A 12,109-nucleotide genomic window follows, 5' to 3' on the forward strand; every position below is an offset into this window, starting at 1 on the left:
AAAGCGCTTCGTCTGTGTCATGACTGCAAACCAGCAGGACACTTCGGACTATTTAAAACCATGCATTTGATCCTAAGAGATTTTTGGTGGCCCAAGATCCGCAAGGATGTGGAAAAATATGTCAACACCTGCCCAGTATGCCAGCGCTCCAAGATACGAAGGGAGAAGCCCTCAGGGCTTTTGCACCCCCTTCCTACCCCATCTCGCCCATGGGAAATAATTTCCGCGGATTTCATCACTGACCTACCACCTTCCTGTGGATTCACCACGATCTTAGTGGTGGTGGACCTATTCACCAAGTTAGCCCATTTCATTCCCTGCGAAGGCCTCCCCACGGCCAAAGAAACTGCGGATCTATTTCTTCAGCATGTTTTCAGACTACATGGATTGCCCAAGAGTTTAGTCACAGACCGTGGATCTCAATTCACCTCTCGTTTTTGGAAGGCACTACAAAAACTACTGGGCATAGACTCTCGCTTATCTTCAGCTCATCATCCCCAAACAGATGGGCAAACGGAGCGCACCAATGCCACTTTGGAGCAGTATCTTCGCTGTTATGTAAACTACCAACAGGACAATTGGGCTTCTCTGTTACCACTGTCTGAGTTTGCCTACAATAATGGAGTTCAAGCTTCTACAAAAGAAACGCCGTTCTTTGCAAACTACGGTTTCCATCCACGTTTCTTTCCCCCTGTCATTGAAACTTCAGAAGTTCCCGCAGCAGAGGATTGGCTGCAGGAACTCACAGCGGTGCAACAACTTTTGCTCCAGCAACTGGACCAAGCCAAGGAGGACTATAAACGCCACGCTGACAAACACCGCCAGCCGGGCCCCGAAATCAAGGTAGGAGATCGGGTTTTTCTGTCCACTCGCTTTCTGCCCTCCCACCGCCCATGCCGGAAGTTAGATGCCCGCTTCATTGGCCCCTATCCAGTGGTGGCGCAATTAAACCCCGTGACTTTCAAACTCCAACTTCCGCGTTCAATGCGCATTCACCCAGTGTTTCACCGTTCCCTGCTCCTTCCGGCGGATGGTGTGCGTCCTGATACAGACCAACCGGCCCCCCCTCCTGTTTTGATGAATGGGGAGGAGGAGTTCGAGGTTGAGGACATTTTGGATTCTCGCTTTCATCGCCGCCGCCTACAATATCTCATTGACTGGGTGGGTTTTGGGCCTGAGGAACGCTCTTGGGAAGACGCCTCCACAGTCCATGCTCCTGATCTAACCCGTCGCTTCCATCTGACCTATCCCACCAAACCGCGACCTCGCGCCTCGGGGAGAGGACCCCAGTTTGGGAGGGGCCCTGAGGAGGGGGATAGTGTGATGAACCATGGGCCTTGTAGTCCTGCTCAGGACATTGTAATCCCTGATGAAGATGAAAACTTGGGTTTTTTACCTTCCCAGTCTGAACTGGATTCCTCTCAGCCAGATCCTTCCCAGGCAGATCTGGAAACCTTGCACCTGCAAGAAAGTTGTGCCCCAGAAGTATGTCAAACAACCCCAGAGCCTACTTCTCCCGTGTTCTTGCGCCGGGAGTTTTGTAAACAACAGAGAAGTTTGGATTCAGCTTCGCGCAGGAGTGCGAGGATAGCAGCTAAGAATGTTGCCAATTAACATTGGTTCTCGTGAGAATCTTTAAGGAGTTTAACATCTGGTCTCAGAGTTTAGCTTTCGTTTCTGATTCCCAGAGAACCGCTTTGGTGAGAAAGTTGGACTCTATATAGGTGTTTTGCCCGCGTAGCAACTTCGCGGAGTCAATTCGTCAGCCTACGGAGCGAGTTGTGTCTGGACAGCGCGCTCCGATTCAAGCCTCGCTTCAGCTCAAGCCTTGCCTTGCTATCCAGCCTTCGCCTTGCTTCCCAGCCTTTGTTTACCTACGGACTTTGCCTTGTTTCCCAGGACTAATCCTTGCCTTGTTTCACGGATTTTACCAAGTTATTCCACGGACCTTGTTCTTGTTCGTAGTTACCTTGTTCCACGTTCAAGCCTTGTTTCAAGTATCAAGTTATTTCCTAGCCACGCTCAAGTTTTATGGACTAAGGACCTTGTCATCTCCCCTCACTTTGCTTGGCAAAGTGAGTGTTTCGGTTATTGGATTACAACTTTGGACCTTAATATTTCTTATTGGACATTGCTTTTTTGGACTAATTCTGACCTTTCCTGAAGGGTCTAATTCTGGACTATTTTCTATACTTGTTTTTATTAACTTTATATATTCCTTCAATAAAGATATTAGTTAGATTCTGGCCTCTGTGTATGGTTATTGGTGCCTCTGCCGCCTGGGTCGTGACATTTACCCTTTAGGGTTGTTGTATGTCTTTCGGGCTGCGTGGCCATGTTCCAGAAGTATTCTCTCCTGACGTTTCGCCCACATCTATGGCAGGCATCCTCTGAGGTTGTGAGGTCTGTTGGAAACTAAGCAAGAGAGGTTTATACATCTGTGGAAGGTCCAGGGTGGGAGAAAGAATTCTTGTCTGTTGGAGGCAAGTGTGAATGTTGCAATTAATCACCTTGATTAGCAGTGAAAAGCCTTGCAGCTTCAAGGTCTGGCTGATTCCTACCTGTGGGAATCCTTTGTTGGGAGGTGTTACCTGGTTGTTTCATGTCTGGAATTCCCGTTTTCAGAGTTTGTTTCTTTATTTACTATCCTGATTTTAGAGTTTTAAAATGCTGTTTGCCAGATTTTGTTCATTTTCATGGTTTCCTCCTTTCTGTTGATATTGTCCACTTGCCTCCTCCTTGCCCAATTCTCCCTTCCTGGACGCGGCCGCAGGTCGCCAGGGCGAGCTGCGGCCGCGTCCAGGAACGAAGGGAGGTTTGGGCGATCTCTGCTGTGTGCGTGCACACAGCAGAGATCGCCTAATTCTCCCTTTCTGGATGCGGCCGCAGGTCGCCAGGGCGAGCTGCGGCCGCGTCCAGGAACGAAGGGAGGTTTAGGCGATCTCTGCTGTGTGCGTGCACACAGCAGAGATCGCCCAATTCTCCCTTCCTGGACGCGGCCGCAGGTCGCCAGGGCGAGCTGCGGCCGCGTCCAGGAACGAAGGGAGGTTTGCGTGCACACAGCAGAGATCGCCCAATTCTCCCTTCGTGGACGCGGCCGCAGGTCGCCAGGGCGAGCTGCGTCCGCGTCCAGGAACTAGGAGAATTGGGCAATCTCTGCTGTGGCGCTATGGGCTGCTGTCGACGCCTCGACAGCGCCCCTAGTGGCCAGCGCCCGAGGCCGCCGCTTCAGCAGCCTCATATGTCCAACCGGCCCTGATTATGGCTCATCACCACCCATCACTACTTCCACCCCTGACACCCCAAGGCATATCTAAAATCTGTATACGTGACAGAAACCCGGACATTCCTTGATTGCTGCCATTAATCCCTTTAGAAATCGGCCTAGCAGGAATTAATCCGATCTTTCCTGCCCTGTCATTTCATTGTTTCAATAACTCCCGCCTTCTCCTTCCTGATTGGCTCGAGTGGGGACAAAAAGCAGCTCCCTATTGGGCCAACAGAGCAAGGCGGGAAACGAAAGCCCGCCTCGTTCAACCTTCTAGCCTATCAGCGATCAGATGGGCAGGGGAGCGGGGCGGGAAATTCAAAGGGCTGTCAGACTGAAACTTTGTATAAATATGGCTTTATTTTGATTATATGGTACCCTAGTAGACTGAATGAGCACTACTAGAGTCCTCTTTAGCTGAATTGCTCAATAAAGACTCCTTGGCGGATTTTCCTTCAACTTTGGCGGACCTTCTTCATTTCGGCTTCAGGTTGTATTACGGCTCATATTTTCCTATTGGCTCCGCCAAGGTCCATTCTCTCAGGACCGGGTCGGGTCTCTCCTTAAGGGCCCGATCCCCTAAAATGCGGTCGACAACACTAAGACTATGTAATTACACATAAAAGAGCTAATTGTGTTGTGCTCACAACCTATATTTTTCATGTGGCTGTGCCTCTGGATATGATCTAATAGTAAGGTAATTTGTTGCTGTTCATGAGCCTTTTCATCACATCGTGCTTAAAATATCTCATACTAATGTCTGCTGTATTGGGAAAAGCTATAATGGTCTTGCTGCATGGGTATAGGTAATTCAGCATAGTACAGTTTCCCAGGTATTATGCTGCCTTTGGAGAGCTTTGATAGACCTTAGGCCTCTTCTACACTGCCATATAACATCCAGATTATCTGCTTTTAAATGGATTAGATGACAGTGGAAACTCATATAATCCAGTTCAAAACAAATAATCTGCATTATCTGATTTGATAATCTGGATTATATGGTAGTGTAGAAGGGGCTTTAGTTACCAAGAGCTACGTGTACATAGCTATGGAAAAAGACTCCCATTCAATTTTCATTCAGTAATTCATGCAATCAGATGCTTAGAAAGCCTCAAAATGATAATGTTTGGCAAACAGTTTTCAATTGCTGCTATTTTGCTGCAGACCTCCACAACCTAATTATCTCCCTTGCTGCTACCTTTCAATAAACCCTATTCAGGCCATCAGTAGATAAGACTGATTTGATATGTGTGTGGCAGACGCAGACTGGTCCTCAGAAGCTTCCCAACTTTGTTCTTCTTTTATTCCAGGTGACCCAAGGTGGGTGCTTAATAAGGTGAAGGGGCTTAGTTGGATCTTTAGCTCTGAAATTATGTGTGGATCCTGGTCCAAGGACAGTGGGAGTGTGTCAGGGCCATCACCTGTGCCATCAAAATACTCATTTTCATAATGGCTACCTTGGGGACGTAACACCATGTAGTGCTGGCAGGAAGAATCTGGGCTATCCCATTCCGTCTCCCCTGAAATGCTCTCAAGAAGAGGGCCATCACTTTGTGTTTCTACAGGCCTCTCAGATAACACTTCCAGCATGCAAGTCAAAGGTGTATCTTCCAAAGTTTTGTGGCAAAATAAAGAATTCACCTAGAAAATGAGTAAATAGCAGCATCAGAAACACTCCAGTTCATCACATTTATTAAATTCCACTGAGTCATACACTTAGAATCATAGAATCATAGAATAGTAGAGTTGGAAGAGACCTCATGGGCCATCTAGTCCAACCCCCCGCTAAGAAGCAGGAAATCGCATTCAAAGCACCCCCGACAGATGGCCATCCAGCCTCTGCTTAAAAGCTTCCAAAGAAGGAGCCTCCACCACAGTCTGGGGGAGAGAGTTCCACTGCCGAACAGCTCTCACAGTCAGGAAGTTCTTCCTGATGTTCAGGTGGAATCTCCTTTCCTGTAGTTTGAAGCCATTGTTCCGTGTCCTAGTCCTCAGAAGTAATAACCCACTGTGTTCATCACATTAGGTTGGATTCAAGTGTAGGTTGAGCATTCTTTCCGTGTCTAAAGCGTTGGGAACAGCTATCTTTTCATACGCTTCAAGAACTGGTTGGGAAGTGGATTTTTGGGTAATGATCCAGATGTAGATGGGCAAAATGGCCAATTCTGTAATGTGATGGCATTCATTGTTCTCAGGTTTAAAATGATACGTTTACCAAATTTGTGGAAATGCTTCTCTGAGGAAAAGGGGGGATGTCCGGTTGTTCCTTTAATGTCCCCTCCCCAGTCCAACCCCATTCTGTCTTCTTGACTATGGATGGATCACAGATGATAGAATTTGCAGTATTTTCACCTACTTTGGATCTAACTTCAACAGAACACTGTGACTAAATTATATTTGGGCTCACATCTAGACTTTGTTACACACATGAGCCTCCCTCTGTTTGATTTTAGGAAATTATACTGTATTTTCTCACCCACTGATTGTATTAGGATTAGTGTTGCACAAAATAGGAGTCCTTACCTGCTGCTGTTTGCCATTGTCCTCAAGGAATCTATTTAGTACATGATGGAGGTCTGGTATAGGTGGCCAAATCTTTTGTTTCACTGTGCTAAAGAATGAGATGCAGATTGTGAAATGCATATTTTGGGAAAGTTAGGTTTTTGAACGATAGTTCCCACAATCTCAGGCTGGATCTACACCGCTCTATATCCTAGGATCAGATAGCAGATTATCTACTTATTCCAAATTATCTGGCAGTCTGGATTCATATAATCCAGTTCAAAATAAGTAATCTGGGATCAGATCCTGGGATATAGGGCAGTATAGAACCAGCCATAGTGTCACAATCTATGGCCTCTTCTACACAGCTGTATAAAATCCACATTGAACTGAGTTATATGGCAGTGTGGACTCAGATAACCCAGTTCAAAGCAAATATTGTGGATTATCTTCCTTTATATTCTGGTGTATATGGCTGTGTGGAAGATCAATCTATACTGATCAATCTCTAATGCTAGCAGATCTTGATAAGTTCTCCTTTATCTATTTGTCAATCCTATGACACTCTTCTTGTGTAAAAAACCACAGTGATGTTTCAACATGCAACCTAAATTTGCACCTATTCCAAATTCTCAAGGTAACAGACTACTAAATTATCATTAAATAAATATTGACTTTTAACTTATCAAACCACAGATATTTATGCCACCCAAGCAACATGTCATATCATTCCAATTGCAGCAGTCGATCATTACTTAACACTAGCTAAACTCGGTCGCACTTCGCTGTGGCTTAGGATGATATGAAATGAATGTGAAAGTAAATAAAAGTATTGTAGCAAACATTGATTCACCGAGAAAACATATCATTCAATTCAATACCCTGCCTTACGTTGCTGTGTCTATGTGGAATGAATGATAAGGAATGAAAAAGAGGTTTTTACCCAAAAAAATGTTATTGTAAAGCTAGTGGATTGATTACATTTTTGAGATTGTTGTGTGTTTTCCAAGCTGTATGGTCATGTTCCAGAAGTATTATCTCCTGACGTTTCACCCACATCTATGGCAGGCATCTTCAGAGGTTGTGAGGTACATTTTTTGGTTTCCCTTTTTTCTGCATAAACAGTAAGATCAGACAGTTTACCGACTCTGCTCACAAACTACTGCAGTATGTTTAGTTAGTCATGGGGGTTCTCTGTTCCAAGTTTGATCCCGGTCCATTGTCGGTGGAGTTAGAGTTTATCTGGATGCAGGTGAACTATAATTCCTGTCAATTAAGGTCAATATTCCACAAGCTTCTCCAGTATTTCCTGCTGGTCATGGGGAGTCTGTATGCCAAGTTTTGTCCAGGTCCGTCATTTGTGTTGGTCTTAATGGTCTGTTGAAGTTGGAGCTGAATCGGGTGGAGGTACTGCAAATCCCATCATTCAGGGTCGATCCTCCTCCTATCAGCACCAGGAGGCGAAGTGGCTAGCGGGATGTCTGTGTGCCAAATATGATCCAGGTCCATAGGGTTGCAGTGGTCTGATTCGAGTGAAGGTACTGCAAATCCCACCATCCATGGTTTGTCCTCCCCTAACCACACGTAAAGTGGGGCACGGGGGATCTATATGCCAGGCTAGGTCCTGATCTGTCATTGGTGCAAGTCACAGTGGTCTGTGGGAGGTGAAGTGAAAGTGAAAGTACTACATATCCCATCATCTGTGGTTTTCTCTCCCCTAAACTCATTACTAAAACATGCACGTATTGGTATGCCATGTTGTGTCAAAATTTCAAGTTGATAGACCAACTACTTTCCAAGTTCTGCGTGCACAAACATACACAGGCTGTACTTTTATATATAAAGATTAACTATTCCTTAAACCAAACTAGATAAGAGCTGTTCTAACTGATGAATGGATAATCCAGCCCATTTCACAGCATAGCCCTAGAACTATGCAACCTGCCCTTTGCTGCAAAAGTCAGTCTGCTTTGCAGACCATCATTACCACATCCTAAATAGTGTCTTATTGCTGAATGCTGGAAGACAATTTTAGAGTTTAGTTACCTGTAAATGGGTAGCCCGATGCAGACTACGCCCAGCAAAAGTCCTGTACAGAACAACAGGACAACTCCTATGTTGAGGATGGTTGACCCTGCAGCAAGAACATAAGATGAATTTGTGACTGAAATTGGAAAAGTCACAGGCTTATCTATTAGGGTTGTCCGATCGATGGAAAAATTGTTTCAATTCTCGTTTCTAAAGTAGGGGGTGCCGGCTCTTCGATGTAGAAATTATTTCTAAATGTTTCACCCAAAATTTTTGGATATTTACGAAAATTCGTAATGTTTCTAAAATGGCGGACGCGCATGCGCAATCGCCAATAAACAGGAAACCGGGGGGGACTTTTCTGGGGGTCTCCCGCCCTCATTTCTTGAGCTATTCTCATCAAATTTGGTACAGTGGGAGAACACATTCCACACTCTTTGCTCAACAATTTGCAGAATGTTTCCTGTCTCCTATGATTTTTGGTGAATTTTTATAACTTTTTATAATATACTATTTTTTTATATTTTAAGAAACCTGTTCCTGTTTTGAAAGTCTTACTTCCTGTTCAATTGGGTTCTTCACTGTGAAAGTCCCTCTTTTCTATTTGTGTATATTTGTTGCTGTGGCCGGAAATCAGTGAAAATGGTGATCATTTGCAGAAACTGGAAACCCCCCGCTCCTATCTAAAAATAAGGTGGTGATATTTCAGCTTCCTAAGACATGGGAGCTCATGTCCCACTCCCTTGTGACCTGAGCCCCACACCACACACCCTGCCCCTATCTAATAAAAAGCGGTGGCCGGGGGGGGGGGTTGTGCAACAAGGCCACCACGCTCACCAAGAGATGCAACAAAAGCAAAACATTCCCATCACATGCACCAGCTGTGGCATGTTCCGCTTTTTCACACAAAAACTAGACAACTACATCTGCTCCAAATGCAAAGAGATGACTCTGATGGAGCAGAGGATCCAACAGCTCGAGCACCGTATTAAGACCCTTAAGGACATTCAGGCACTCGAGCTCTTCTTGGACACTGCACAACACGCTGCTGTAGATCTGCAGCCTGCATCACACCAACACCACCAAGACCATGATCAGGAACCTTATGGGGAGATCAACTCAAAGGTAGACAACCCTCAGGCTTGGAAGGAGGTCACCCATAGAAGGAGACGGAGGACCAGGCAGCCTCCGCAGAACTCCTCTGCTCAGCTGCATTTACACAACAGATTTGAAATTCTTACATCATTAACATACAATCAGGAAACACATCTTGTGGAGGACCACAGTTTCTTAGATACCACTCAGTGGACCACCCTGGATCAATGCGCAGGGGATAGCCCTGACGGGGACAGTGCATCACCACAGTCACACTTATGTAATCATGCAAATGCTCCATCCCCAATCATAGACCAGGAGCAACAGGAACATCCTTGGGAGATTAATGGGCTCTCGGATGTATCTCAATGGATTGTCATTGATGAATGCACTGGGGATGTTGAGGAGGAGGACAACACTTTACACCTACATGATTCACTTCAACAGGAACACTCTTCAGGGGACATACACACTGTCTTGCACAAAAGGGACCCTGTCAATCCTCAAAGGAAACAGGTCTTGGTAGTAGGTGACTCCCTCCTTAGAGGAACGGAAGCCATCATTTCCAGACCGGATGGGATGGCTCGAGAAACATGCTGCCTCCCGGGGGCAAAAATACACCATATCACTCAGAGGCTCAGCAGGCTCCTAAAGCCCCATCACCCTCCCCACCTTATGTTGATTCATGTAGGTACCAATGACACCGCTAGGCATACTTTTCAAAAGATCACAAATGATTTTCAAGCTCTGGGAACAAAGCTAAAACTGTATAATGTACATGTGATCTTTTCATCCCTCCTCCCCGTTGTAGGACACAGCTCTACAAGGGCCGGAAAAATAGTACAGGTCAATAACTGGCTCAGAAAATGGTGTCAAGAGGAGCATTTTGGCTTCCTTGACCATGGTCTACTCTTCCAAGAGGATGGACTACTGGCAAGCGATGGGGTGCATCTCACACAAGTAGGAAAACATCTTTTTGCACACAGACTCACAAACCTCATCAGGCGCACTTTAAACTAGATCCACTGGGGGAGGGGAACAACAGCCTGGCGAACACTATATTACCCACGACCACAGGGAACCGCCAAAAGGCTAAACGGAGGGCTGCACAAACACAGCAAGGACCAAGTACAGAGAGCACAATAATCCCAAATAAACAGCTCAAGGGGAGGTCACAGGGGCTTACATGTCTTTACACTAATGCTCAGAGCATGGGAAATAAGCAAGACGAACTTCAACTCCTAGCACAGCACCACACATACGATGTCATAGGCATCACTGAAACCTGGTGGGATGACTCCCATCACTGGAATTTAACCATTGAGGGCTATAACCTCTTTCACAGAAATAGAACAAAGGGGAGAGGAGGGGGAGTAGCTTTATATGTCAAAAACAGTTACGTTGCAGAAGAAATGCAAGACTGTAATCCGGGAAACCAGCTTGAAAGCATCTGGATAAGAATCAAGGGAACCGAGACTCAAAAAGATCTTGTCGTGGGTGTCTACTACAGACCTCCGAGTCAGGATGAAGGGCTTGATGAAGCCTTCTGTCAACAGCTGACCAAACAGGCACAAAGAAGAGATATAGTAGTCATGGGCGATTTCAATTATCCCGATATCTGCTGGAAAACAAACTCAGCCAAGAGTACAAAGTCCAACAAATTCCTCACTTGCCTTGCAGATAATTTTATGGTCCAGAAGGTAGAAGAGGCAACAAGGGGATCAGCAACTCTTGATCTAATCTTAACAAATGTGGAAGACCTGATCAATACAGTTGAAGTGGTTGGATCCTTAGGGGCAAGTGACCATGTGCTCCTGCAGTTTGCAATACAAAGGAATGCTGAAACTAAGACAAGTCAAACACGCATTCTGGACTTTAAGAGAGCTGACTTCCAAAAAATGAAGGAATTACTGAGCGGCATTCCATGGACACCGATATTAAAAAACAAGGGAGTTAAGGATGGATGGGAGTTTTTCAAAAGTGAAATACTCAAGGCGCAAATGCAAACAGTGCCAACAAAGAAGAAAAATAAGACAAGTGCAAAGAAGCCAGAATGGATGTCCAAAGAACTTCTAACTGAGCTAAAGCTCAAAAGTGACATGCACAAGAAGTGGAAAAGGGGAGAAATCACCAAAGAAGAATTCAAACGTATAGCCAACACCTGTAGGGAAAAGGTTCGCAAGGCTAAAGCGCAAAATGAGCTCAGGCTTGCCAGGGACATAAAAAACAACAAAAAAGGCTTTTTTGCTTATGTTGGTAGAAAAAGGAAGAAAAAGGAGGCGATAGGGCCATTGCAAGGAGAAGATGGGGCGACAGGGGACAGGGGACAGGGAAAAGGCAGAACTACTTAATGCCTTCTTTGCCTCGGTCTTCTCAGAAAAAGAAAGCCATCTTCAACCTCAGCAACATGGAATGGACGAAGGATTGGGGGAAATCCAACCCCAAATAGGGAAACAAGTTGTCCAGGAACACCTGGCCTCTCTAAACAAATTCAAGTCCCCAGGGCCAGATCAGCTACATCCAAGAGTACTGAAGGAACTAGCGGAAGTTATTTCAGAACCACTGGCAATTATTTTCGAGAGTTCTTGGAGAACGGGAGAAGTCCCAGCAGATTGAAGGAGGGCGAATGTGGTCCCTATCTTCAAGAAGGGAAAAAAGAACGACCCAAACAATTACCGTCCGGTCAGCCTCACATCAATACCAGGCAAAATTCTGGAAAAGATCATTAAGGAAGTGGTCTGCGAACACTTAGAAACAAATGCGGTCATTGCTAATAGTCAACACGGATTTACCAAAAACAAGACATGCCAGACTAATCTGATCTCTTTTTTCGATAGAGTTACGAGTTGGGTCGATACAGGGAATGCTGTGGATGTAGCGTACCTGGATTTCAGTAAGGCCTTCGACAAAGTCCCCCACGACCTTCTGGCAAATAAACTAGTAAAATGTGGGCTAGACAAAACTACGGTTAGGTGGATCTGTAATTGGCTAAGCGAACGAACCCAAAGGGTGCTCACCAATGCGTCGTCTTCATCATGGAAAGAAGTGACAAGTGGAGTGCCGCAGGGCTCTGTCCTGGGCCCGGTTCTGTTCAACATCTTTATTAACGACTTAGACGAAGGGTTAGAAGGCACGATCATCAAGTTTGCAGACGACACAAAACTGGGAGGGATAGCTAACACTCCAGAAGACAGGAGCAGAATTCAAAACGATCTT

General features: G+C 45.5%; 1 protein-coding gene across 1 annotated transcript in view; it reads right to left on the reverse strand.

The window, feature by feature from the left end:
- Window positions 1-3,608: 3,608 nt before the first annotated feature.
- Window positions 3,609-12,109, reverse strand: part of mpl (MPL proto-oncogene, thrombopoietin receptor) — a 29,512-nt gene continuing 21,011 nt past the window's right edge. Inside the window, exons 6-8 of the mRNA XM_008109469.3 lie at window positions 7,817-7,904; window positions 5,792-5,879; window positions 3,609-4,909 (exon numbers count right to left, since the gene is read on the reverse strand). Coding sequence (XP_008107676.2) covers window positions 4,484-4,909; window positions 5,792-5,879; window positions 7,817-7,904 — 602 coding nt within the window. The 3' untranslated portion in view covers window positions 3,609-4,483. The remainder of the gene's footprint in view (window positions 4,910-5,791; window positions 5,880-7,816; window positions 7,905-12,109) is intronic.

This window comes from Anolis carolinensis, chromosome 4, assembly GCF_035594765.1.
Source record: "Anolis carolinensis isolate JA03-04 chromosome 4, rAnoCar3.1.pri, whole genome shotgun sequence".
In the NCBI taxonomy this organism is placed as follows: Eukaryota; Metazoa; Chordata; class Lepidosauria; order Squamata; family Dactyloidae; genus Anolis; species Anolis carolinensis.